We start from the raw sequence: 27,080 nt of genomic DNA, 5'->3' as shown, positions 1-27,080 counted from the left end.
ATCTGAGCTATGCTCTAATTTAATCCCCACGAGTTATGAGCCGAGTGCTGGAGTCTGTTAATCAGTATTGTGTGGAAATCTCAAGTGGCCAAGGTCTTGTCATTTGCCGGAAGATTTGGCTGATGACCTAGTCGTTGCCAGACCTTGATTTGCGTTGCTTTTGACAGAGGGAAGCAGGGGGCCAATGAGTGATTATGAGGGACAAGTTGGCAGTATTTCAATATGCACTATGAGACCATGGCTGACGACTGCTGGATAAAACCATTGTACGGTCCATGTAACCGAAGCTCTCAATCATCTGACAGAAAGAAATTGAAGTGTATCACATTATCTAAGAAATCAGCACATATAGTCTGATTAGTGATAACGCTGACGCAGCATGGAGAACATAGATAGTAGTAGATAGATACCAGATATCAAATCCAGTGTCCGAGTTCCTAGCCGAAAGATGTAAACTATTAAGGTACTCAGATGTCTCCAAGTATTCCATAGATAGCCCAGGAGGAGTGAAACTGAGTGTGGGACAACTCCGTAGTGCGGTGGATGGGCCGACACTAAAGAGTGCAAATTAAGGACAAGACACTCCCCAAAATTTCCGGTTACCGGCAGACCTGGAAAAGTCATAGTGGTGACAATGAAGTAGGTTGCATACACAGGAATTATGGCTGTCTTTCAATGTATATTGTAGTGCCTGGTTCCTCTGATTTGACAATGCATTACCACAGAGAGCAGAGTTTATCAGGGGTCAATATTCTATCTGAAAGGGCCTGCGCATAAGTTGTTAGTAGTATTCTAAGTAGCACGATGTAATTTAAACAACTGGGACCCCTGATGTTATGTACTAACTAGATAGAACATTGTGATTACGATGCTATGGAGTACAGAATACGTACCTAGGTACTACGGAGTACCTACTCCGATACCTAGAGAGATACAACGACGATGTACTTACGCTTGTTCCTTCATGATATAAATCAAGTGACTATGAAATATTACACAGCACACCAGGTTAAGCATCTCCTTCTATCTTAGATGGAATACCTCTATACTGATGTGGGATAAGAAATGAGAATACCGTCAAGGGTAAAAATTAGGACGGAAGCCGGGAAGAAGCGATTCCAAACGACCCGGCAACTTACTCCATCACCAACCACAAGTGTGCTAATTAGGCCTGATATCCACCATTGCTCTTTTTTTTTTTTCTTCGCATGTCATCTGTGCAAGGTTTTCTTCCCTTTCTCCAAAGGTCAACTGCAAGACACATCAGGTAAAATCACTCAAGATTGAGGAATAGCGTCAGTTCTTCGATGTATATTTAAATGTCCTGCATAATTATTTTCACTGAGTAATTAACGTTTTGTGGTTATATTGTAGTTTTTCTGTCATGCGCTTGAAGTACGTAAGGTTATTATTACTATCATTTCTGACCCTCACTGAAAATTGTCGCCGGTCAAGAAAAATGAAATTCCTAGGTACTCCGAAGTAACTCTTGTGCAGGAAAGGGAAAATAATCCAATCCCACGCTTTCTCGTCGCTTCTCTCCTTTCCTTTCCTTTCCTGCCCAGTCCTCTTCTGGTCTTGTCCGATTGTCCCCTCCTCGCTCTCCCCTCCCCTCAGTGTGTCTCCCGGGCCTTACTACCTTAGGTACTGTCTCTTTCTTGTCTGACATTATTACTGTCCGTCCCCGTCTCTACTTTCTCTCTCCCCTTTCCCCCTTCTCCCTCCTCTTACCCTCCTCCATCAATCCTCTCCATTCCTTTGGAACATCCTCCCCCCACACACGCCAGACTCTTTTGTCTGTCGGGTCTCAAGGGTGAACAGTCGTTGTTCGATCGCAGTCTGCCTCGTTCGCTCGTGGTAGAGCCGCCTGGGACTCTCTAGAGAGGGCAATCACTCCTTTTCCCGTAAGTCAATTGGAACTATATTCCCAATATCCTTGTTTTTCCCAAACGGCCGCCCACTCCATCACCTTCGTTTGGGAAGAGGAAGAGGGGGACAAATTCATTAAAATGGGAAAGATAAATTTATCTACATGCCTATTGATTCATTCCCGCTTTCTCTCTCCAATTTGAATACGACATGATATGTGGACTGGAATGTGCTGTGTCTGCCGATCGTTGGGGATATGTGAAACTTTTTTTCCAGAGCCAAAAAAAGGTTTCTCGGCTGCGCAAAGTCAACTTTGGGGATACGCCAGGAATAAGTCGGTCGATGTCATCGTTGCTCGCCATCCTCGCTTTCCCTCGATCGCGCGGACACTCGACAGTTCCTGTTTTCCTTGCGCTTTCTGTTGCTCCGTGTCGACCGATGGGTGCAATTCTTTATTGATTTACTTTGGGGGGCTCATGCTTACCTGTCACTACATTCGAATAGGTCTCTCGTGGTTCCTCCGAGCAGATTAACTCCTCGCCGCCGCCGCCGCCGCCGTCGCCCTCGTCCTCGCCGTCAAGGAAACCCAGTCCGGTTCCTTCTGTCCAATATGGCGTACTATGAGCCTCAGGGTTGGCAAGCGCCTACTGCGCGCCAGGCCTCATGGGAGCATCCCGTTCAGCCCCCATCGCGGTCAGGTATGCTCGGCGCTTACCCGTCCTTCCCGTCGACGATGATTGCTTACGGTGGTGTCATCAGGATCGAGCTCAGTCTCTCAACGGGATGAGATGCCGGCTTTTTCGTCGCAATTTGACGGTACGGTTATGAGTCCTCCTACATCCATACCCCTTTTGGCCCTCCAGCAGCGGAACCTCGTGCGCCCCCCAAAAAATCTCGAATCTCTCTCCGATGCAATAATAATTTGTGATTGGAGCCGTGCCGGGGACGCTTGGACTGTGCGGTCAATACTCTCAAGAAGTCATCGCTAATGGTCTGCAATAGAGGTCGATCGTGCGATCGATAATCTCGTCAAGAGTGGGAAGCTGTGGACAGCTCCCCGACGAGATTCGATGCCCATGGCGATGGGCCGGCCCTACCCTGAGTACGGTATGTTTCCTTTTAAAACATCCTAAGGCGCGCGATAACTCCTAACACTCAAATTCAGACCCCCGTCTTACGGGAGCCATGGCCCAGCGTCACCACTCAATCAGCGAGTTCGGCAACCCCAACGTCCCGGGATACTATGCCGCCCAGCGTTTCCAGAGTCGCCCCAACGAGGTAGAGCAGATGATGCAGGCAAAGCGTCGGATGGCAGCACAACGCGAGCGGGAGCTCCGCAACTATCATCAGGAGCAACAGTACAACCGAAGTACGTGGTAGCATCTGTCTTTTTGGATATCTTTACCCTTGTTTTCTTGATATTCCCCCATGATTCTATGTTCACATTCATGTATTCGCTGTTTTGTATGATACTTTGGGCTTTGACCTCTTTCCTGAACATGAGTTTTAATATTTCTTTTCCCTAAAGGCCTGCTTGCCGAAATGTCTGGAAACAAATCCGATCGCTCGCTCAGCCCGGCCGCCGTGAGTGAGGAAAGCCGTCGAGAACTTCTAGCACGCCAGCATAGGGCTCTTTACGGAAACGAAAGCCCGGCCTTCTTCCCGCCCAACAACTTTGGCGACGATAACTCCCGGCCCGCGAGTCAAGCAGGCGGTACTCCGTCATCCGCTGCCGGTGTACGTGGCGCGTCTCCTCGTGGTATTGACCCTTTTGGCCTCTCGCAGACTCCGGTTCAGGGCACCACCGATACTGCCGGCGGAGCGTCTCTCCAGTCCCCCTCTCGCGCCAACAGCACTTCGTCCCCAAGCTCCGGCATGAACCCTATCTTCGGAAAATTTGATGGCTCTGACCAGCCCCCGACCTCGAGTTCCTCGCCTGGTAGGGCCGAGTCGCCCTCTTCAAGGCAGGCACCCGTCAAACCCAATGCTGGCGCGATTGGTTCCGTCGGCCCGATCGGTTCTCGCCCCGTTCAGCAGTCAGGCCCTTCCCAGATCTCCAATCCTGCTCTGAACAAGCGCTCCACGACCCCCTTGCCGTCCCCTCTTGGCTTTGGCTTCACTTCCAGTGACGGAGTCGCCTCTGGAGCGAACAACGACCGTGCGGCCTCTTCTGCCTCCAATCCTGTTGCCTCTACCTCCGCCTCAAACGCCGGCGCCAAGGAATCCTCCGGGGGTGTCGGTCTGGGCTGGGGCAATGGCAGCGGTGTATGGGGCTCCAAGGGTGGTCTGGGGGTCCAGGCTTCCGTTTGGGGCTAAGTCGCATGACTATATCAAAAGCTTCTAGCCCTGCATTTGTTCGACATCTGTTCAGTGGTATCGTGGCGTTCTGAGGTTGGTTTCGCCTCCTTGTGTTTTTGCATTTCCTATCTATTTTCTCGAAATATTGGGACAGAGCATGGTACATATTCGGAAGAAGTGGCTGGAGCAACTTGTCTGGCGCTTACTTTGTTCGATCCATATGTGGACAGTTAATTTGGTACATTGTTGGTTTACTGACTAAGGGACTTGGTTGGCCTGTTGGTTTCAGGAGTCGGTATATCCCCCTTTTCATTGTGTTTGCATCCTGTGGTCTTCAATCTGTTACCATGACCTCTTTTTGTTCGTGATTTGCCTCCCTTTGGTGTTGCATATGTCTCCTTCCCATTGATTCATCTTGTTTTGGGTGTCCGCAGTTCTTGGGATGGGGAGTGAATTTGCATGTTTGTGGGTGTATTCCACGGCACTTCTATCTCGGCTCTTATTACGGGGGGTTCCAGGTGTTCCATTCCATTGTCGGTTTCGGTTGCGAGTTTGGTCGAGGTTTGATCTTTTTAATCTCAAATGACTGGGGTGGGGGTTACCTAATTGCCTATTTCTTTGTTGTCTATCCTTTCCTTTGGGCTTCGGAAAAGGGATGGTGTGGAGCTGGCCAGTCTGTCTTTAGGGAAATGCTTACGGGAGTAGGTCCTTAATGCAATGTTTCCTGTCAATTTCTGTTTTCCTTATGTGCCCGTCTTCCTTGTATTGGAACTTTCTACCTACTTCAATAGTCACTTCATTGAGTTATCCGTTCTCAGCCACAAGGCGACCTACGTCCTCGCTGTGTATGCACAAGAGGTTTGTTGATGCACTCCTGGGGAATGACCCCGTTCATGCTACATGATATAATGAGCACGGTAAAAGGTTTCAGAACTCAAGGCGTACTTAATCTCCACCGGAGAGTAATCTATTATAGTGTGAGACTATATATGTATGATCATGGGCACGGAATGGGACCAAAGGAAACTTCTGCGCGGACGTCAATGCCATGTCTCAGGCATTCTTATGAGCGCGGAATTGGAGAACAAACATAACATTCTCGTAACGCCATGATCAAACGGCATTCGAGTGACGCTCATCAATCGTAGCTGCAGTGCGGTCGTCATGGTGGGCACCACCAGCATTAGCATTATGATTATTGTTAGAAGCCAAGTTAGCGCGGACAGAGTCGATCTTCGCCTTTGCGGTGAAAAGCCCCGCAAAGCCACGTTCCTGGTTCTTGCCGAGCCAAGGCTTGCGGGCTTCGCCGAGGACTCGCTTTCCGAGGAAGTAGATGAGCTGGCCGACAATGATGAGGACGAATGCGATAGGGTACATCCAATGGATGTTGTAGTGGAAGACCTCGATGCCGATGCAGACGCCCCAGAAATTCATGGTCAGCAGGGAGATGTTGAAGAAGGCTGCGGAGGAGAGGCGGAATAAGAGAGGAGCCATGCAGTAGAAGAATGCGAGGCAGAGGGTGTATCCGGTAAAATAGCTACCGACTCTGCTGTTCCAGACGGCGATTTGGAAAGAGTGACGGTCGAAAATACCGGCCTGGACGCCGTTGATGATCATACCGAAGAAGGCCATCTGACCAAGCACTTCGTACACGGGGCGGCTGCTGACGAAGTATTCCTCTCCGGTGTTGGTGAGACCGTAGAAGCTCGCACCCAACAACGCAAAGAGGTCGCCTTTGATTTGGTTGCCGCTGGAAATATCGCCTCCGTTTGAACCCGTGATATGATCGGATGCAATCAAGACACCCATGCCACCGATACAGATCAAAATACCCAGAATCTGTGTAATATGATATCGAACGCGCAAGAAGAGGAAAGAGATAAAAACGACGACGGCGATGGCCCAGAAGTTGATCAACTGGGCGCTAAGCATTGTCGTATAACGGTATGCCAGCACAATGAAGTAATTGCCCTCGACGTCACAAAAAGCCAAGATAATATCTGGTTAAATCACACGAGTCAGTAAGTGATCTTACAATACACCGCAACGGTCTAACCACAGCAACCGAGGAAATGAAAAGCAGAGGACTTTCTCACATTTCCAGCCGTCGCGCCACATCAAGCGGAGCCAGCCCTTGAAACCATAACGGTAGATAGTGTAAGGTGTAAATATGAGGTTGAGCAGAACGTAATTGAAGAAAGACTGAAAAGCCGGAATCGAGGTACCCTCCTGACTAAGAAGAGTGCTGAAAGTACTTGTGGCAGTATTTGTTATGGCCAGCACCTGCCTATAAGCCTATTGTCAGAGGTTTGTTGCGCATTCGCAGGCACTTGCAATGAGTCTTACCCAAGTATCAGCGTGATATAGAACTCCTTTGTTGTAAAGTACGCCCAGAATCCCTTCTTCTGCGTATCGATACGATCCGCAACGGCTTCAGAACCAGAGTCATCCTCCCCCGTATTCTCGTTGACAGTAACTGGGTCGTTCTGCTTAGGAGGCTCGAAGTATGGAGACGTGACGGCGTCAGGAGCCGCAGAAGAGGTCTGCACTCCAACAGGGTGTTTGGTATCCGACATCGCGAGAGTAAGCGAACTGTATTCACAAAAAAGCAGGCTTAGACACAGCAGCCGCTCGTTAAGACAAGAAGCTTGAATAAAGCGATCAAGAAAGTTGTAGAGGAAGCAGGGTCGTCTATGGAGGGAGCTTTTTGACCTGAACGAACGCAAAACTCCCAGAAGTCGCTCGTCTTCGGTCGTAAGAGTAGGTCTCTACTCAGAAGAGTTGAAGACAAAGTCTGCACAGGACTGAAGAGGAGAAAATCAGAAACCTGCGCCGAAGAAAAAGAAAAGTGGGCAGAGGTGAAGCGGAGTCGACTTTTCCCAATGCGGTAATTTTCACTACGGGAACGCCGTCAAGATTCGATAAGACAGGCCTCGACCTCGTGGGGGTCATGAACCAATAAGACGACGTCATACTGGCATCTGGATCTGTTTATGTCAGCAGGTGGACTGGTTCTGTCCAGCGCCACCCCTGCAAAGGCCAATCATCACAAAGCGGCAACTGATTCCACACCTGCTAAACATAACTAAACGATGGCCCTAAGACATTTTGATAATGGGGCACGGACGATAAGGTTAGCAGAACGCTCAGACCCATCAGATAGAGGTGCACTGATGGGTAATACTTGACGAGGAAGTCAATGCAGCAATGCGGATCGCAGAGCTGTCGAATTAGTGCCTGCAGTACTAACAAGGATGTGTAAATGCCGTAAAAAACTATCGTTATTTCGATGATTCGGTTGTTTTATGAACCATGTCGAGCTGTCAGCAAGAAAACGAACATCGGAGGTTACCGCGGCACCCTTTTAGACTTTCTAGTCATAGTCACCTGACTGAAATACCTCTGCCTGAGGCACGAATCTAGCCCGAGTCTCTTACAGGGTTTCGGGAGATTGACGGAAGTAGGCGTGTTGTAATTCATGTGACTGAAGGAATGAATCGTTCGATATGTCCCAAAATGCAAATACAGTGTGGTCTTTTGATGAGAATGTCAGTTGAACTCTTTGTGTATGATAGACGCAAACAGAGCTTCGACAGCCTGCGCTCCCATCATCAATGACTGTTAGTAATTAGAAATCCGTCGTGCTCCGGCACTTGACTCCCTAATCTCATGAAGCCATGTGACTCTGTTGGATTGGCTTGTCAGTTTTGGGTATCTTGTCCAAGATGATACATGCCCAACGGCGGTATACAGAACAGATGTGCGATTACATGTTGCATCCTTCATCTTTCCATTACACTAAGGATGGAGCATTTGTGAAGAGTTTGAACGTCGAACTTATGTTCCATGGATAACGTGGGAAAAGGGGATACCTATGGTTTTCCAGGAACTTTAAGGCACCTCGCAAGTCACAAGGAAAGGAAAGCCCATTAAGCTTCTTTCCTTCCGAGCCCTCTACCTTAGGCGGCCCCAAGCCTGACCCATGCCCCTGTAGAGCTTCTTTTAGTGAGGTCGACTTGAGTACCTTAAGCCTTGTTCAGATGAATCAATTGTGCCTATCTACTACTTGCTCGTTGCTACTCCTCAAATATCATAGTTGTGACTACCATGACATATTCGGCCGACTTCCTGGTACCTGAGAACTGCATCTATTAGATAGAATGCTTCGTAGTGTATGCGTATTTAGGTTCATCTTAATTCCTTCGATTTATTTTTAGTATTAGTGACATCTTCAGCCCCTAGAGAAATGATAGAACACCTCCTTGCTAGAAGAAATGACAGGAGAAAGACCCCTGTTGTTGATGTGAGGGCACGTCATCCCAACCAAACTCTCTCTTTTTTTTTTACCTCCCTGTGCCAGCTCTCTTGCAGATCCCCATATGGTAGCTAGTCTACCTATCTTTCTAGCTACCTTAGTTACCTTGCGTTTCCGCCTCCGAACCAAGTAGGATTCCAGAAGGCTTCATCCAGCTTTATCCACCTATCGTCGTATATCTCAGAGTAGCACTCTCGTTGGCTCCACTGCCTTAAGGCCTCATTTACTACCACCCGCTATTGAGCAGAATATTCAGCAGATCGCGACACGAGGAGATAGGAGCCCGTCTTAGTATCTCTCAATCTTTACGGTCGCGTGTCTGTCGCTTTTCTGCGCGCTCGCCGAACCCAAGTGAGAAGGGGAGAAAAACCAGCGCCCGCCGACCGCTGCCGAGGCCGTCAGGTGGTCCGTCCCCAACTCAGGATCATCATCATCCGCAGCACAGCATCAAACATCGTTATCGTCGCCTGTTGATATCGTTTCCGATCCTCATTCTCCCCTCAAAAATATACTCTTTCTGTCGCTCGTCCCTGCGCATTTCTCGTTCAACCCTGGACAAGGCAGCGGCTGCCCTTTCTTCCACTCCCCCGTGGCGGTTCTCGCGCCGGTACACTCGTACACTGAGTTGTTCCGGTTTGAAGAGACGCCACCTCTCTTTTCTGCCACACCATGGCGTCGGACTTACAACCACCCAACGATCGTAAGCGGGTTAAGGTCTACGAGCTGAGGGATAATGACTGGTTCGACCGAGGGACCGGGTTCTGTATGGGTCAGATTCTCGACGTAAGTTTCTGTTGCCGCTTGCCCAGTCAGCGCAAAAGCGTCGCCCATTGTCGGCGCGAAAGCTGCACCTGGCCTCGCGCTGAAGATTTTCATTTTTCTATGACTGACATGGCATCTACGTCCCCGTAGGATGAACCGCGAATATACGTTCAGTCGGAGGATGAGCCCGACCGGGTGCTCCTGGAGACAAGAATCACCAAGGACGATGGCTATCAGAAGCAGCAAGGTCAACTTCCTTCGCAGTCCTCATCGTATCGCACCATGAACGAAGAACTGAGAGGCTAACGCTCGTGCGCCCGAACAGAGACCCTTATCGTATGGACAGAGCCTAATGGAACGGACATGGCATTGAGTTTTCAAGAAGCGGAGGGCTGCGCGGCTATATGGTAAGGCGTTTCGTCGACGCCCGCCTCTCAGCTTTGTCGCTGACGAGTTACCAAGGAATTTTGTGAATAATGTCCAACAACACCTACACAGCTTGGCCACAGCAGGTTAGTTGATATCCCTCCCCGCTGCTTCCAGGTCATTGTGGCAGATCCCTGTGTGACCGGTGGAACTGATTACGTCCGTTATTAGACGATGCCTTGTCCGACGACCTCGAGAGCTATCAGTCAATCATGCTTCCTCCGCCTGAGCTTGGGAATCTTCCGGACATCGATCACATCATGAGGGCGGCCAGCATCACTCAAGGCGGTCGCGACGCGCTATCTAAATTTGTCATTAGAGACGAGTACATTCCGAAGCTGATACCTTTAGTCACTGTCGCAGAGGATCTGGAGAGTCTTCCGGATTTGCATCGACTTTGCAACATAATGAAATCGCTTATTCTACTCAATGACAACACAATTATTGAGACGGTCGTTACCGATGATATTATCCTGGGGGTGGTCGGGGCATTGGAATGTGCGTGATAATCGGCCCCTCTGTCTTGGTGTCGCTGCTCGCAGGATGTATAGGACTAATTCATCTCAGACGATCCCGAATTTCCCACCCACAAGGCCAATCATCGACAATATCTCGCAGATCAGAGCCGCTACAAGGAAGTCGTTCCCATCAAGGATCCCATCATTCGCCGCAAGATTCGCTACACTTGGCGCCTACAATATCTGAAAGACGTGGTGTTGGCTCGAATATTGGATGACCCAACATTCTCTGTCCTCAACTCTCTGATTTTCTTCAATCAGGTGGAGATAGTGAATCACATTCAGTCGAATGGACCCTTTTTGAAAGAACTCTTCTCGGTTTTCGACCCTCGCAACGCAGATTTGAAGCGCAAGGATGATGCCGTACAATTCCTTCACCAGTGCGCTGGGATCGCGAAGAATCTACAGGCTCCCGCGCGCGCCAATCTGTTTGCGAACTTCATCAATCACGGCCTTTTCGCCGTCATTGCGTTTGCCATCAAACATCTTAATCCAGCCATGCGCACTACAGGAGTCGACCTCCTTGTAGCGCTGCTTGATCACGATCCAATCATGATGCGTGGATATATGCTCAAGGCCGTCAACGAAAAGAAAACACCCCTTACCGATACTCTCATCGATCTCCTGCATGCTGAATCCGACCTTGGTGTAAAGAATCAGCTCGCAGATGCGATCAAAGTTCTATTGGATCCTCAAATCCCTTTGCAGGATGTCATGGGTCGGGCTGGTCCCGAATATTTTTCGAAATTTCGTCCTAATATTCTCTCTGATGCGTTCATGCAGAATCACTTTGATGAATCCGCTAGAAGACTCTTTCTTCCCCTCAGACGGCTTGAGAATCGTACCGACCGTAAGTACTGCGTGCACTGGTTGGCCATTATGCTCGAACGATACTAATTGGGACAACGGCGACGCAGTTCACGATCTCACGTTTGAAGAAGTATCCCTATATTCACATTTGGTTGATATCCTCACATTCTTCGTCCGTCAACATCTCTATCGAAGCCGTAATGTCATTCATAACGAGGCTCTTGCGCCCCGAATTGCCCAGTTACTTAGAGTTCCTCAGAAACACCTCAAATTAAGTGAGTCCATATCCCAATTCTGCGGCTTTTCTTCGGATCTCTAACGTCGTGCACCGTCAGCCGCTTTGAAGTTCTTCCGCACCTTGGTCAGCCTGCAAGATACGTTCTATCAGGCGTTGATGACGCACAACAACACTTTCGGGCTGATCCTGGACATTGTCTACGAAACTATGCCTCGCGACAACCTCCTCAACTCCGCATGCCTTGAGCTCTTCGAGTTCATCAAACGAGAGAATATCAAACCCATTGTTCTTCACATTGTTGAAAAATACCGTGAGAAGATCAAGGATATCACTTATGTTGACACCTTTCAGAATTTGATCCTGCGCTACGAGCAGATGCAAGGCTATGGAGCAGAGGCGGACTCAACTCTTTTTTCACAAGAAGAGGAAGCTCGAAAATTACAGGCGAATGGCCAGCGCTGGCAAGGGGTCAAGGAGATGGATGCTGCTGAAGAGGAATACTTCAACACATCCGACGACGAGGATGAGGTAAGATGCGCCCAGTAGTTCAAAGATTTTCCACTCGCTGACTTCTAATTCTCAGTGGCAGCAAGAGAATCGTGTGCATGGTGCTGTGGCTGTCAATGCGCAGAACGGCGCAGCTTCGCCAGTAGTGAAACCCTTGGTTGATTATCCAGACGATGATGAAGATGAGAATGCGATGGATACAAAACCGGAAGCCGACGACCTCCAGGCGCAGCAAACACTAGAGGAAGAGGATGTGACTGCCGATATCTCGTTGGAGACGCAGTCTACGCCGGTTTCTCTGAGCATACAGACTCCTCCGGAACGCCTATCAGAGAAGCGTCGGCGTGAAGAGGAGGATGACGATGAATTGGTCAAGCTGACCTCAGGGCCAAAAAGGAGGAGCTCTACGAGCAGTAGCTCTGGCAGTGCAGGTCTCCTACGGAGAAAGCGAGGCATGTCAATCGGAACTCTTTCTACTGCCGAAAAGGGAACAACTCAGAATCTGTCGGGTGGGTTGAGTGGCGCAGCGCCTAAACGAATCGCTATCAACCTCGGTCCCGCAATCAAGCCAGCCACTTCAGAAACTGAGTCGAACGATTCGACCTCAAGTCATACGAGCAATGAGAAAGAAAACCGAGTTGACGGTGTGAAAGAAGACGCTTGATGACTTCTTGTTTTTCCGTTGTTCTCGTGTGAGAATACTGCTCTTGTGCTTCTGGGATCATTGTCTCTCCTCACCTTAGAGATACCAGATGATGCGACCATCATTTTCCGCTTTCCACTTTCGAAAATCCAACAGCTGACGGTGACGATCTGTTGTATCGTTCCGATTGCATATTACACATTCTTCCCGTTCAGATATTTTTAGACGTTGTGTATCAACTTTCTGTTGATGTTGCTTGATGATTTCTGGCTTTACATGCCACAGCTCTTCTGGCAATCAGGTCTTTTCGATATGAGTCGATCTATTATATCCCCTTCGCTTGCCTGTTTGATATCACGGTATTGCATTCTACATTTTGTTTGATTCATACGTGCTGTGCTGGTTGATTTGTCCATGGCTGGCGAACAAGGGGCTTGAAAATCGGAATTACTATAACAGCACCTGCAATGCTGTTGCATTAGCGCGATTTAGGATTTGTCGAAATCCAGATTCTGGGTTGCTTTTTCATTTACATTTGGGTTCTTTACAGCACTGGTACTGGCAGGGGAATAGGGCTGGATGGAACGGACCGCAATGACCCTGTGTATGTCTGAAACGCGAAGCGGCAAGGTAGAGGTTCCCCTCTATATCCATCGCCTCGCTTCATTTCACAACTAGGAATTATCCTAGAGGATGATTAATGGACGAACTATTGCGCAAGTCGATGCTTATCTTTCTGGGAAATATTGACAGCACATATTTGTCCGCGCAATGATCATATATCTTCGATCCAGATCATTTTCTTACCAAGCGAAATCGCCAATGAGTATAGTGTAGCATCATATTGTAGGACCGAAGACATTGATACTGGCCAGTTCACCACGATCAACTCGCAATATGCAGCCCAAGCTGTGATAGTAGAATCCCGGAATCATTGATACTGAGGCGGAATGGTTCAAACCACTGTTGTTCCCAGTGGGCCCTCCACTTTTAAAAGAAGGGCTCGATCTGAGCCTTGAGAAGCTTAGTTTGGTTTTTGACTTAAATCAATGGGCTCATGACGCTTATCTGGGGCATTATGGATGCTCGTTGCAAATCATTCTCTTGATTGAAATTCCAAACGGTTCAGTGGATACGTCCCTGTAAAGCCGAGGAACGCCACCTACCTACATCATAAAAGCCCAACACGACCATTCCGCAATCTGTCCAATAGCACAGTTAACCATCTCATGCTTCGCAGGTATATCACCTCGCAAATATACCGCCCAGCAGCCCGGAAGATGTCAACACCGCCCCAGCCGCGCATCACGCGCGACACGTTTGTGCACACCGTTTCCCTGCAGAAAAACAGGCCGGCTTCCATCCCGTCGTCGGACCGGGTCACCATTTTCATGATCTCAGGGAATCCGGGGCTAATTGGGTACTACCATACCTTCCTGTCGCTTCTTGCTGACAAACTGGGTTCGCGCGGCGCGCAGAGTACGATTACGAGTCGTAGCCATGCGTGTGAATTTCAGATCTATGGACATAGTCTGGGTGGGTTCGAGCTCGAGCAGCATGAGGATCTAGATGCCGAGAAGGGCTTGTTTGATCTTGAGGGCCAGATCTGCTATGTTCAGGGGAAGCTTGATGGGTTCCTTGCGGGCGGGGAGACGAAGCAGAAGGTCATTCTTGTTGGGCATTCGGTGGGCGCTTATATCGCTATGGAGATTCTGAGGAGGCATCGGAAGAGGTCAGATGCTAAAGTCAGGGCCGGGGCTGATAAGGCCGACTTCGATATCGTTGGCGGAATCATGCTCTTCCCTACTGTCGTGGATATCGCGAAGTCGCCTTCTGGGCAGAAGTTGACGGTGAGTTTTCTCCCCTGGTTTACGGTGCAGTACTGATTCAAGGCAGCGTTCGCTCTACTTTATACCCCAGCTGGCGCTAGTCGTTGGCTTTCTGGCCCGGGTTCTGGCAATGTTACTTCCAGGCGCTCTGCTGCGTGGTCTAATCAAGAATGTTATGGGGTCACCACCGGATAGTGCGGTTGAGACAACCGCGGCGTTTATCAAGAGCAAACGTGGCGTTAGACAAGCTTTGTTCGTTTCCATTTCATTGCCATGTTAGTGTGTTGGGGGAGCTTCTAACGGACGCAGACACATGGCCGCTGACGAGATGCGGACCATCACCTCGGACAAATGGGACGATGATGTCTGGGGCGTGTCGACGGCCAATGAGCCGCTGACTCGTTTGTTCTTCTACTTTGGCCGGAATGACCATTGGGTTGCGGAGCGGACGAGGGACGAGATTATTGACCTTCGAGGGCGTGTAGAAGGCGGGCCGACCATGTCGGTTTGTGAGCTTGGGCTGCCGCACGCGTTTTGCTTAAGTGAGTGGTTTGCTACTTCTCTGGCTAGGGGTGTAGGCTTGGTACTGATGAATTGTTCTACAGGACATAATGATATTATGGCGGAGAAGGTGGCCGATATGGTTATGGATATAGTGTCGGCTTGAGACGGTCAAAGGCGGTGCTTTGAGGCGTAGACTGATTGTCTGGTTTGATGACTTTATATAGACCAAGACGAGTGATTAACAATCGGGCATTGCTGGAATCTGATACACGAGCATGGACTCATATCAGGGATTATCTTTTCCAGCACCATGGCTTCGATCCATGCGGACCTTGAGGAAGAGTTCGCTGCATGTACATACCCATGCAAAATAATATTGCATGCATGCCGTCAAATTTGGCATGACGGAATGAACAGAGGTCAGAGATACTCCAGTTTGGCCTCTGTCACAATTATCACTAAAGCGAACCGTAAAGACATTTGGGTATCTCTATAAACAAACTCTATCTCTCTGGCAAATTTGCCAAAATGAGGCCTAAGAGTTTCCCTGGTGGGCTAGTCCTGCTCTTCTGAACAAATCCCCTAGAACATCCTGTCGAGGCTGCGGTTCCGCCGCCGGCGTCTCCATGGGTGTTTGCTGCCACTGCGGTTGACCAAAATTGTGTGCCTTGACACTCCATTCATCATCCTGTGCTCTCTGTTGGCCAAAAAGGTCCTTCAAGGAGATCTGACGGCCCATAGGAACACTCGAGTGCATTTCGTCCATGGAGCCAGCCTCAGCAGCGGCGGTAGCAACATGAAGGCCGTTCTGACGCGTCGCTTCTAGTCGCTCACGGGCGATCTTCAGACTCTGCCCTGCATGAACGGCGCATTCCCGGATCATGTGAGCGTTGATTGTGCGTGTTTCCGCAGTCGAGTTTGGCGGTGGCTCGGAGTAGATCCAGAGGCCATAGATACGGACGTCGGCGGGGTTTGCATTCTTCTGGGAACCACTGTAGTCACTATTATTGGGAATGCCTTGGTCTGTATCCAGGTCGTAGTCGGATTTGATGATGACATATTCTTCCGTAAGCTCCACATTGTCCCCGTCCGTCAACAGAATATCGAAGTTGTTGAGGCCGCGTCGGTTCAACACGAAAACGCTATATCGCTCCTCGCCTAGACTTCCTTGAGATAATTGACAGACAAACAGTGACCCCTCCACACCGCTTTTTTCCCACTGTCGGGACGTCGGGTTGAACAAGTAAACCACTGCGTATGGAGCGAGAGACAGAATCGAGTTCACAGACGGATTATGGCGGCGGAGTACGGAGAGGTTCAGCTCCTCGTTCGAGCGTAACGGCGGGGGAGGCATGTGCTGTTCTTGCTGTTGTTGCGTGTCGGAAAAGTAGTTTGGATAATCGGACTCATAGTCGGAGGGTTGCGTGCCGTTGTGATTGTGACGATGATTGTTGCCATTGCCATTGTTCGTTCGTCGGGGTTTGCGGGTCGTCATTGTGAGAATATGTGTAGTGGAGGGGAATACTCATACAGTTGGCCCCTGTTGACTCGTTCGTAATAGAGGGGTAGAGGATTGAGAAAATATCACTTCAAGCTATGGTGAAGGGGTAGACGTAGCTAATCGAGGAGATTGTTGGATGCGGAATATTGGTGACGTTGATGGAGAAAGATAAAGAATGCTCAACCCCGCGAACAGCTCAAGCGGAGCGCCTACGCTTCAATCATTCCTGATGAATTCTACACGCTATTCTGCTGTATTGGAGACAAACAGCATCAAATCGCATTTTTCTATCGGGTGTTATAAACCCACCCTTTTTTGAACAGAATTATAGTTCCGCCATCCAAGGACCGCTTCAATTGCCTTCTTGCCATCGCCTGTCGTCATTCATATCGACCTCCTGCCGCCATCCATCCCATCGCCGCTGCGTCGTCGTCTTCTCTCCCTCCACACTCAGGCCCCCGCATTCCCGCTAGACATCGCGTGACGCAGGGACAATTCGCCGGTTCCTGATCAACAGCCAGACGCATTTAAGATTCAGTCCCGATGACTTAGACCGTCACGCGACGCCCCTGTTACTTCCCTACCTCTCTTTGCGTCTCGCGCTGCGGAAATAGAGCTTCTCTCGGAGGCAGACTCCTGGTCCCTTGAGCCTTACGCGGGGGGCAGACGAAATAAATATATACAAATAATTCTTCGAATAATGGGCCGTGTCTCGGTCAGATCCTCACAGCATGAGTTCAAACAGCGATCAGTCGGGGTCGCAACCGCCCGTGTCTTCAACCCCCGGTGGGTATCAAAGCGACAGTGGCAGCAGCTCCTCCAGTCGCCATCCCGATGAGCGCCATGACCCGTTCGCGCTTCCGAAGGCCGTCAAAGCGAGAAAGTCGGAGTACACCCGCGAACAAACGCTCCGCGTCAAGGTCGGCACTTGGAATGTGGCAGCTATCCGAGGCACGGAGGAAGATATTGGAAAATGGTTCGTGGAACGAAAGGGTATATGCGAACAGCTCTCTGGTCTGAAGCTGCAGGATCCCCGAGATATGTCCGACGGGACCGATTGGGGGTCGGGGGACGACGCTTCAAGAGATACTCAGGTCGGCCAGCCGAAACGCAAGGGATTCCTTAAACTCCCTCCGTACGAACCGGAGAAGGTAGGACTCTACGTGCTAGGGTTACAAGAGGTTGTTGATGTCTCGTCGGCTGCGGAGGCATTGAGGCCATACGTTGATCCAGGACCGTCGAACAAATGGAAGGCGGCGCTTGAGAAAGCCCTGCCAGAGGGTTTTCAGCTCGTTTCGGAGACTCAGCTGGTGGGACTCATGCTTTTGATCTATGCGGCTCCTTTTGTTGTCGAGAGCATATCTTCGGTTAGCTCCACCAACGTCGGTACGGGACTTTTGGGCTACATGGGCAATAAAGGTGCAGTAACAACGCGACTGATGCTCGGTGAAACGACTTGTCTTGTGTTTATCAACTCGCATCTTTCGGCTGGCTCGGATAAAAGTAGCTTGGAACGGCGCAATTGGGATGCATCTCAGATTGTTGGACGCGCTAAATTTGACCCCATTGACCCAGACAAGGGCCTGAGAGAGGACCCTGGGGATAGTATTGGGGGAGAAGATTTTGCCTTTTGGTTTGGTGACCTGAACTATAGACTTGAAGATATTCCCGGAGGTGACGTGCGACAAGTGCTCGCTCGGCATACGGAGAACGAATACGACAAGAGACATAAGCCGTCACACCATGTCGAAGGGGAAGTGCCATCATCACCAATGGTAGGCGTCGAACACGACCATAAATCGGAAGAATCATTTCCAACTCTATCGGACGAGGAAATCGACCCTCATACGGACCCGTCTTCGCTACAGACTACTATTGCGTCTCTACTGCCCCATGATCAGCTTCGTATGCAACAGAAGAAGAACAGGGCTTTCCATGACGGTTGGCGAGAAGGCGACATTACATTCTTACCGACATACAAGTATGATGTAGGGAGTGTGGCCAGGTTCGACTCTAGCGAGAAGCATCGTGGGCCAAGTTGGTGCGATCGAATTCTATACCGGACACGCCACGACAAACTGAGGTATGAAAAGCGGGTTCAAGAAGCCGAGAAGTCGAGAAAACGGGACGAAGAAATGAAAGCAAGAGGCTTGGATAAGGCAGATGCTGATGACAACGTATTATTTGACTACGACCCGGACGTCGATGGTGCCGACAGTGGAAACGAGTACGATTCAAATAAGGATAAATCGAGCGACAGTGATTCGGTGTCTTCCGAATCTGATAAGGATGAGTGCTGTCGGCTCGAATATTATGTGTCACATCAAGGTATTCTATCATCGGACCACAAGCCTTTGACTGCCGGTTTTACGATCAAGTATGAGGCTGTCGACCCTTATCTGAAAGCCAAGGTACATCAGGAAGTTGTACGGGAGCTAGACAAGGCTGAGAATGAATCGCGACCTGGCTTGACGATCGTGGTCGATACGCACGGAGAGGATCCCAGAAAGTCCACAACAGACCCGAATGCGGTAGACTTTGGTGATGTTTCTTTCGATATACCCATCACCCGCTCACTCACTGTTGCAAACACGTGTGGCGTGCCCGCTACTTTCCGTCTCGAGAGGCCCGATCATGGCAGTGAACAAAAGACACCGTCATGGCTGGAGTACAAAATTGAAGCACCCACTCACCATGAGGAAGATAAGAAAAGGAAAACAAACGAACGTACTCTGTTTCCCGGGGAGCTCGCCAACATTGATATAACAGCACATGTTCACGATATCGAGCATGTTCGTTTGCTGAACAACGGTCAACTCAAGCTTGAGGACATCCTTGTCCTTCGGGTGACCGGCGGTCGCGATCATTTCATCTCTGCTTATGGGCAGTGGTTACCTACATGTTTTGGGCGCAGCGTGGAAGAACTTACCATGATGCCCGAAGCCGGTGCGCGAAGCCTATTGAAAAGGGATAAATCAGAAAAAGAGCGTGATCATGATGAAACTGGCCGCCTATCAGCCCCTCGTGAGCTTTTCCGCCTGACTGAGGCTATTTCAGAACAGTCTGAACGTGCCATTGCTGAGTGGGGAATGACAAAAAGTGATTCCGACGAAGAGTTGCCCCCATGGGCAAAGGACCAGGGTGCCGGATGGCCATTTGACCCAGAGACGTGGACCTTGAAGGATAAGGAGCAACGATCTCGGCATTTGGCTTCAGTTCGTGAAGCCTTGGACACCAATCAAGATTTCAAGTCTATCTTCGCTCCTGAGGTAACATCACTGCATCGATTGGAGCTTCTGTGCGAAACCTTATTGGCCTTTCTCCGTTCACTGAAAGATGGAATAGTCACGACTCCCGTATGGGAGAAAATGGAACAGCAGATGATCACGCGTGAACGGAATAAGTCACCTCCCCTCTCCTGGGATGAAACTCAAGCATGGGTTCTAGAGACACTCTCATACTCCCCCGCTCACAGCGTCTCCTTCACGTTTGTCACATTTATGCTCGCCCACATTGCCAACGAGATCGCCCCATCGCCGTCTACGGCAGCAGCACTGCCTGAAATATCGAACCAACAACATCAACACAAGAAGCGGGACAGTGTCTTATCCACCAAAGGCGGACAGCCTCCTGGTCCTACCGCAGCTGAAACAGCAGCCTCGGGAGGCAGTATCAAACGCCGACCGCGTGTCTTGACAGCCACCAGCTTATCGAGCCTTCAAGCCAACGCCAGTCATCGCAGACAAGCAGTTGAAACCACTTTAGCTTCCATTTTTGCTTCCGCACTCATTTCTGCCAGTACTGTCCCTAGCAAGGACAAGGAGCGGCGAGCCCTGGAGGATAGAAAACGGAGTATCATCGAGCCGTTCCTCAAGACGGCTGGAGTTGATAACATGGGTCCATCGGGTGGTGCTCCGTAACCACCCATCTCTATATAAATTTTTCTTTGCTCTTTCAAGTCGATCGCGCGATTCGCGTTTTGGACAGGAGGTTCTTGCGTCTTACTGATAGAGTTGGGCGGCCTGTACTCTGTATATCATGTCTGCTCTCATGTCTTCTTTCAGTACATTGTTAGATTATATAGTCATCGTGCGGTGGCATTTTTAGTTGCCCGTCGCAAGACGCAGGGCTAGAATCATTTTGAGTCAATAGACATATTGTCGCTTTATCACCGGGATTAAGTGTAGCCTAAGTTAAAACCCCCTGAATAGCACGACAAATGTAACCCGAGAATGCTCTTCGCAGGACGCCATCGCCTGTCCAGATTATTCCCAAAATCTCGAACCCCAGTACAGACCACAGATGCTGATGAAGACAAAGGGAAAGAACAAACGAAACAACAATATTGGCTCATATTGACAAGTCAATGACAAACGCCTGAGTCACACCCGATGGCTGTGAAGCCAAACCTGTATCATGATGCTATACTTTCCAAAACCATGGTCAAAAACTTTCCGCTTCCATTTGCTATTGATACTCCCGGATTGGTTTGAGTGCTGGACCACCGCCCAAGTCCTGTTGGGACATCCTTCTGAACTGCCTTGAAGATGAAGTTCTGAGATCACGCGGCACCTTACCCTTGCTCGATTTTCGTGGTGGTTTCGAGAGCAGCATATCTTTGCAATATTGTAGACATCGCGTTGATAGCTGAAACGGGAGGCTTGCCAGTGACATGAAGATCTGCACGGGGAATAGGATAATTGCATAAATGCTATTGAACAATCCCGATAGAGCACCCAACGGTCGACGTGAGCCGGAGCGTTGCGCCGCTGCCGCCAAAGCAATAGCATCGTGCACTTGAGTTTCGAGCGCTTGGAATTTTGCCTCTGTTTGGAATGAAGTGAGCGCCGTGCGTTTCTCGTAGCGCCGAACCGCGCGATTCAAGGCATCGATCTCCGGTTGGAAGCCCTTGCGGATTTCTGCGGTTGCTTGCGAGATGAGATTTTGGAGTTGTTCCTGGTCTTGTGGGTGGTTTGATGATCCGGGCAGCATTCGAGCCGCGGCTGTTTCAGCGACGTGTGCTTCTAGTTCCTCCAGTCGCTTGGCTAGGTCCTTGATCTTTTTCGGGTCCAGTTTCTCCTCGTCGTCGGCAGCTGCAGCGACAACGCGCTGAAGATGGAGTGTGCGCGCCTGCACCATCTTCAGCAGGTGAGCGAATGGCCGAATCTCTGACGCCAGTAGGAAAATGGTTAGGTTGTAATTGGATACTAATCCTTCGGATGGCCGCGACAATTTGGATCTGATGGCATGGAGGAGCCACGTCCCGATCATGGGGAAGATGAAGCATGACGCAAGAGCAACAAGTTCATGAATTTGAAGCTCCCTACTGGCCTCGTTGGCAGCACTGGGGACTTGTTGCCCCATTCGAGGCTCTCGGTCTGTGGTATTCTTTCGGTCTTCATAGTTTTCCTCGGTCTCATCCGTTTCGAGGTCTAGCTTTGAAGCGACAGAATCGTAATATATGTCCTCTTGTTTCAAGGCCTGAGCAGAGCGATACCATTCCCTGGTCCTTCAGTTAGGAAGAGAGATGTAGAATGCGTAGAATCAGGGCATTTAGCTCGTACCATGGTAGTCTCACCGACCAGTTGAGGAAGATAGCTGCCAGTATCAACAGAGTGATATCTGTTACGACTGCACTCCCATTTTTAAAAAAGATACCGGCAATAGCAGGCAATAGTGCCAGACCAAGAGGCGCAGATTGCCAATTCGATTCCTCGTTCGGCAAACCGACGTTCCCCTTCTGAACTACGCGTGGGAACAATAACTCATCAGTTGATGAGCGAATCGAATTTCGTGCTTCAGATACTGAATCCGAGAAGCTTGAATTGCGGCGTTGATCTTGAATGCTTGATGAGCCCTCTGCAAAAGTTGCAGCACGGGTCGGGCCTCGATGGCGGAGGTTCAGGGACCCGACCGTATGGACGTGGGGTCTGGCGCTCTCGACAGGAGCTTGGGGTGAAACCGATCTCCGGGGTTGTTCTGGCATGACGATAGCGGATCAGGTGCTGCAATGCGTATGTATCCTGGGAATTGATAGAACCTCAGGTGTACCTCATGGTATACCAAGGTACATGCCAGGAGGTAGCGTTTGATAAGAGGAATCGAAATTCATGCCACTCGAGGACGCTTTTGCAAAGGTGTTGATCCTGACTTGGTTGTTGCATTGAACCAGATTGCGCGCGGAGAGAGGACGCCAGAGGTACGTAATAGCGAACAACATGCGCCACAGAAGGGGCTCCCAGAAAAAGCAATAACACAATCTACCAACTACCTTTCTGACGTTGTTGTAGCCCCTCCAGCGCTATGCTAGTTGAAGCAGTCATTAAACAATGTATCTATTCGCTCAAAGCTTGCATGGTAAGGTCTTCTCTTCCATCAGTGGCCGGTGTGCGGAATTCGAACATGTTGCTTCACTTCTCAAAGCCTCGGGAGTCTAAATCTGCAACTGCTTGACAATGTAACCTACAATCAGAATCATCGATCATGCGGGATTCGAAATCTATTCTCATCGGGACTTGACGCGAAGGCCAATGTTGTCCAAAGCAGTCCAAGTATCTCAAAGTTTGAAGAATTTCTTGCCCTGACAGGGTGGTCCATCATCCTTCTAGTCTCAGAGATGTCGGGTTAGGCATGTCATGACAGTTTCATATATCGCGCCCCTGGAGTAGGCGTTCCCTCGCTCCTGATAACAAAAGCAGGAAAAAGAGACCTATGAGAGGTACTGTACCGTCTCTCCAATCCCTGGATAGCTGCGTGTGATCTTGTAATGGCATCCAACCGCCTGTTGATTCGTTGGGACCACCATACGAACATTCCTTATCGACGACACAAGATGCCGCTGTATGCTCTTTGTGAAACCAAAGGTCGAATTCCCACAGCGACTGGTCGCATCCCAGGGGCAAAAGACCTCTGGATCGGGCCAGACTAGGGTGCTTCAGCAGTCGGGTGTGCTGAGTCTGTTGACGATGATGGCAAACCGCGGGCTTATTGACACCCAAAAAGGGAATGGTTCCAGTATCCGCGGGTGATATCCCAGTGACTCTTCCACCCATCACCACCTCAGAAAGAGGTTGGAAATCCCATTCTGTCTGACTTTGTCTTCACCATCCTTTATTCAAGTCGATCTTTTCAATAGTCGGGTGATGACTTTCCTCAGGTCGCAGTGGATCTCCAGACGTAAGCCCACCCGGCACCGTCATGGATGAAATCATTGACTGAATTACTTGCTCTCCCTCCCTATATGCGTCAAACACATTTGCTTTTTCTTCACTTCTCTGCTCATTGCTGTCTATTCGCATGTTCTCCACCTGCTGAGATCTTTTGAAATGACTGTCTCAACAGAGAGGGGGAGTAGAGGGCTCGCGCAATCTACACTCAGTCTTCGCTTGGGATCTTCGTGCTCAATAAGACATACGACTGTTCTTCCTGTCTCCGGTTGCTTACCCCCCTGTGTACCTCCTCAGATGCGACTTGTGATCTCCTTCTTTTAACTGAGCGGTGCTGGCTCATTGCTCCTGCCATTCGGACCTCAAGAAACTCACCGTCGACTCGATCCGCAGAAGAAACAACTGTGCACGACATCGGCGCCTCCATCAGAACCTTCAAGTCAAAGCGTGTTCGTCTCCAGAGGACAGTTTCCCTGATGGACTCAGCTACAACAGGACGTAGCCCGCAGGCTGTGGTCCTCCCTGTGCTATCCTCCATTGCAGTTGTTGTCAGTATTCCACCGATCATCCTACATTGGAAGAATCGTAATTTCCCCGCTACTGCCCTCATTAGCTGGTTTCTTCTCAGCAACACCTTTAACATTATCAATGCACTTATCTGGCCAACGGACGATGTCGATTCATGGTGGGATGGTAAGGGCCTTTGTGACGTCGAGACCAAGGTGATGATAGCGAGCTATGTTGGCATACCGGGGACTCTGGTCTGTATCTTCCGAAGCTTGGCCTCTGTGCTCGACACCAGACGCGCTATGCTCGTCCCCAGCACCAGCCAACGTTGGCGTAACCGTCTGATGGATATCTCATTCTGCGTGATCATCCCCGTGATCGCAATGAGTACACATATCCTCTACCAAAGGAGCCGATACCTGATCCTCACTATTTCAGGGTGCGTCAACAACTTTGATCAAAGCTGGATGAGCCTTGTGCTAGCGTTCATCTGGCCTCCTATAATCTGCCTTCTGGCTGCTTTCTATTGCGGTATGAATAAGGCACCATCGTCCTTCTCTGCTCATGACTGACGACCACACAGGGCTAACCCTCTATCGCCTCCACAAATATCGGAGCCAGTTTGGGGACATACTCAACTCCGCCAACAGCCATCTCAACAAGTCCAGATTCCTGCGTCTATTTTTCCTTGCGTGCGTCATGCTTTGGACGATTCTGCCCATTCAGGCTTACGTTGTCTATCGCAATCTTATGTACAATTTGCCCTGGCATCCATACTCATGGAGCCGCCTCCATGGGCCACACTCACCATGGAGCACCATCCTCAAGATTCCAATGCATGGCGAAGTCTTCTTTGATCGCTGGATTCCTGTGGCTGCGGGATACGTGCTCTTCATCCTTTTCGGATGCTGCAATGATGCTTTGAGATTGTACCAATCCGCTCTTTGCCTCTTGGGCTTGGGGAAGTGTCTTTCTGGTTTGCGCACTTTGTCGCAAGGCACCTCGGCATCTTTTACAGCGAGCCGTGCGAAATTGCTATCCTCTAGGAAGCAGTCGTCTGGAACTGGGTAAGGGCTATCTTCTGTTCTCACCGACAAATGATTAATCCTTCATGCTAATACAGTCCCAGAACAACGACCGACTCTACCACGAGCGGGACGACCACCTCCAGCCACGAGGATATTGAAAAGGGTCCCGCCCCGACAAGAGAGTTCCTCTACGACAAGATCGCACTGGGTTCCGCTACCAAGGTGTCTCTTGAGCCGCACATTCCTTTCAACACGGGAAACAGCGACCTCTGACCCAATATTTTCGGTTCCAGCCACCACAGTATCCACTAACGCCTGGGCCGGTACGAGCCAGAGCCGTGGTAGTAGTGACTTCACACATGCCCCAGTCGGACCGGATACTATTCGCGTGAAGCAAGTGATTAGTCAAGAGAGTGAGCTGCAGGTGTAAGCTCACCGGCTAGTGGCACAAGTCCTCCGATGGGAAAGTCTTCTACTTCTGACTGACAATGTATTCTATTCCTTTTGTCCTATTAACTAGAGCAGGTACACCATAATATATCTCCCTTTCCAAGTTTTCTGTAACGCTTCAACTTAGAGCTCATATATCAACATACAGGGCAATCCTTTCAGTCTCCATCAAATTACACCCAACACTAGCAGAATCAGGCAATATCAGACGATGGGGACTCGTAATATCTTCGTCTCTTGCGACCGCAATGGAAGGACACTCGAAAGATTAAAGAGAAAAGAAGTCAACTTAAAAGCGGACGGTCAAAGTAGTGTCATTCAAGGGTATACTGGTACAGCACAGCAACTACAATACATACAAGTCAAAGGGAGCGGCGGCCAAATGTCGGCTTCACCGACAAAGCGGAGATGTCAGACAAGATTCTTAACGAGCAGCGATCTACCCCAACAGGAAACTTAACCAAAAAGCCTACCCCACCGATCATTCCTCTTCTATCTCCACTTGTCCTTGAAGCCGATTATTGGGAAGAAGTTCCAGAATCAGTAGCGTCGGGGTTGTACGGGCGTTTGAGGACCTCGAGCGTCCCTGGTCACGGCATGCATTAGTATGGATTCTTCTCACATGGAGATGCATGAACAGGGTAGCTGGCTTACGTTGCACAATGCTCAGGGCGGACTGTCTCTTGCCATCTGCGTCTTCGTACGAACGCATGGTGGCATCGCCCTCAACGTACACAAGGGTTCTGGTAGAACAAGAAACGATCAGCATCAGACTTCAACTGCTCTAAGTCTGCAACCATAGCCCAATGATGTGCTAGGAACACGGAATGAATGCAGATAGAGCTGCAAGCACGATAAGCGAAAATACTCACCCCTTCGGCAGGCTGAGAATGAAATCCCGCTGCGAACCCTCTGGCTGGAAGCTCGAGACGCGGAACCAGCTGGTCTGCCGGTTATCCCCTTTGCCGTAGGTCGTACCCACCGCATACTTGATGACGTCCTGACCAGTTGAGGTGGCGTGCAGCTCGGGCTCGGCAGCGAGACGGCCAGTGATGATCATGCGTGCGATCGAGCGCGGCGAGGAGGTGCTGAAAGAGCGCGCGGAGAGAGCTGCACCGGAAGAGGCGCGCAGGAAGGGGCGAAGTGACGAACTGAGGGCAGACATGTCGGTCTGAATAGATGAAAATGTGTTAAGCTTGAGCTTGAGATGGTAATAAATAGGTAGGGAACGTTAAGGAAGAAGGATAACTTGTAGGTGCTTGTGATGGTGGTCCTCTCCCGGCTCCGCGATGATGCGCGCGGTTGCGGTCACGTGATAATTGAAGACGGATATACTTAGGGAGTGTTTGTCTATTCCTACCTCTGGTACAATCGCTTCAGAATATCTACTTTGAGCAAGAACTTGCTTCTTTTACGCTATTTTTTTGTATATTAATTGATCTCTGGGATCTATATGGAGCAACAATGTTTTAGAATCCGAATTTGTCCGCTTAATCTTCTGCCATGGAGCTATGCATGCGTTCCTTCATAGGTGCCCACCGGTGTACCCGGACGGGCCAAAGGGATATCCAACGCGGAAGTAGTTCAATGAGCCCGAACATAGTGGTTTTCAAATCCACTGTAAGATGTCAAATGCAGGACATTGCCAACGCCTTTTCGCGAAGGGAACTTCGAAGGAGTACGTGCAACTACGGTTGTCCAAGTACAAG

At 49.8% G+C, this 27,080-nt stretch overlaps 9 protein-coding genes across 9 annotated transcripts, besides 1 other annotated feature; 5 read left to right on the top strand and 4 right to left on the bottom strand.

Moving 5' to 3' along the window:
- Nucleotides 1–2,407: 2,407 nt before the first annotated feature.
- Nucleotides 2,408–2,432: a microsatellite.
- A 47-nt stretch (nt 2,433–2,479) lies between these two features.
- NFIA_079470 (uncharacterized protein) lies at nt 2,480–4,185 on the top strand (the record flags this gene model as incomplete). Its single annotated transcript, XM_001259902.1, has 5 exons — nt 2,480–2,567; nt 2,629–2,685; nt 2,872–2,976; nt 3,035–3,238; nt 3,398–4,185. The coding sequence occupies 5 exons, from the start codon at nt 2,480–2,482 to the stop codon at nt 4,183–4,185; spliced, it is 1,242 nt and encodes a 413-aa protein (XP_001259903.1).
- Nucleotides 4,186–5,280: 1,095 nt separating this feature from the next.
- Nucleotides 5,281–6,743, bottom strand: NFIA_079460 (DUF914 domain membrane protein; the record flags this gene model as incomplete). Its single annotated transcript, XM_001259901.1, has 3 exons — nt 5,281–6,167; nt 6,264–6,454; nt 6,514–6,743. The coding sequence occupies 3 exons, from the start codon at nt 6,741–6,743 to the stop codon at nt 5,281–5,283; spliced, it is 1,308 nt and encodes a 435-aa protein (XP_001259902.1).
- A 2,408-nt stretch (nt 6,744–9,151) lies between these two features.
- Nucleotides 9,152–12,407, top strand: NFIA_079450 (SMEK family protein; the record flags this gene model as incomplete). The annotated part of the gene is made up of 9 exons (XM_001259900.1): nt 9,152–9,265; nt 9,395–9,491; nt 9,570–9,651; nt 9,707–9,756; nt 9,842–10,168; nt 10,238–11,038; nt 11,106–11,273; nt 11,334–11,764; nt 11,820–12,407. 9 exons carry the CDS (start codon nt 9,152–9,154, stop codon nt 12,405–12,407), a joined length of 2,658 nt encoding a protein of 885 aa, XP_001259901.1.
- A 1,208-nt stretch (nt 12,408–13,615) lies between these two features.
- Nucleotides 13,616–14,882, top strand: NFIA_079440 (bifunctional triacylglycerol lipase/ester hydrolase; the record flags this gene model as incomplete). The annotated part of the gene is made up of 4 exons (XM_001259899.1): nt 13,616–14,236; nt 14,307–14,467; nt 14,525–14,757; nt 14,821–14,882. 4 exons carry the CDS (start codon nt 13,616–13,618, stop codon nt 14,880–14,882), a joined length of 1,077 nt encoding a protein of 358 aa, XP_001259900.1.
- Nucleotides 14,883–15,254: 372 nt separating this feature from the next.
- Nucleotides 15,255–16,214, bottom strand: NFIA_079430 (Dcp1 family protein; the record flags this gene model as incomplete). The annotated part of the gene is made up of 1 exon (XM_001259898.1): nt 15,255–16,214. The coding sequence occupies one exon, from the start codon at nt 16,212–16,214 to the stop codon at nt 15,255–15,257; it is 960 nt and encodes a 319-aa protein (XP_001259899.1).
- Nucleotides 16,215–16,951: 737 nt separating this feature from the next.
- Nucleotides 16,952–20,140, top strand: NFIA_079420 (phosphatase family protein; the record flags this gene model as incomplete). Its single annotated transcript, XM_001259897.1, has 1 exon — nt 16,952–20,140. One exon carries the CDS (start codon nt 16,952–16,954, stop codon nt 20,138–20,140), a length of 3,189 nt encoding a protein of 1,062 aa, XP_001259898.1.
- Nucleotides 20,141–20,687: 547 nt separating this feature from the next.
- On the bottom strand, nt 20,688–22,206 carry NFIA_079410 (uncharacterized protein; the record flags this gene model as incomplete). Its single annotated transcript, XM_001259896.1, has 2 exons — nt 20,688–21,723; nt 21,785–22,206. The coding sequence occupies 2 exons, from the start codon at nt 22,204–22,206 to the stop codon at nt 20,688–20,690; spliced, it is 1,458 nt and encodes a 485-aa protein (XP_001259897.1).
- Nucleotides 22,207–23,862: 1,656 nt separating this feature from the next.
- On the top strand, nt 23,863–25,194 carry NFIA_079400 (pheromone receptor; the record flags this gene model as incomplete). Its single annotated transcript, XM_001259895.1, has 3 exons — nt 23,863–24,424; nt 24,477–24,960; nt 25,017–25,194. 3 exons carry the CDS (start codon nt 23,863–23,865, stop codon nt 25,192–25,194), a joined length of 1,224 nt encoding a protein of 407 aa, XP_001259896.1.
- A 695-nt stretch (nt 25,195–25,889) lies between these two features.
- On the bottom strand, nt 25,890–26,536 carry NFIA_079390 (single-stranded DNA-binding protein; the record flags this gene model as incomplete). Its single annotated transcript, XM_001259894.1, has 3 exons — nt 25,890–25,957; nt 26,026–26,114; nt 26,244–26,536. The coding sequence occupies 3 exons, from the start codon at nt 26,534–26,536 to the stop codon at nt 25,890–25,892; spliced, it is 450 nt and encodes a 149-aa protein (XP_001259895.1).
- Nucleotides 26,537–27,080: the final 544 nt, after the last annotated feature.

Source organism: Aspergillus fischeri, genomic scaffold, assembly GCF_000149645.3.
Source record: "Aspergillus fischeri NRRL 181 1099437636264 genomic scaffold, whole genome shotgun sequence".
NCBI lineage: Eukaryota > Fungi > Ascomycota > Eurotiomycetes > Eurotiales > Aspergillaceae > Aspergillus > Aspergillus fischeri.
The sequence above is the reverse complement of the archived record's forward strand: the minus strand, read 5'-3'. Positions and strand labels throughout refer to the sequence as shown.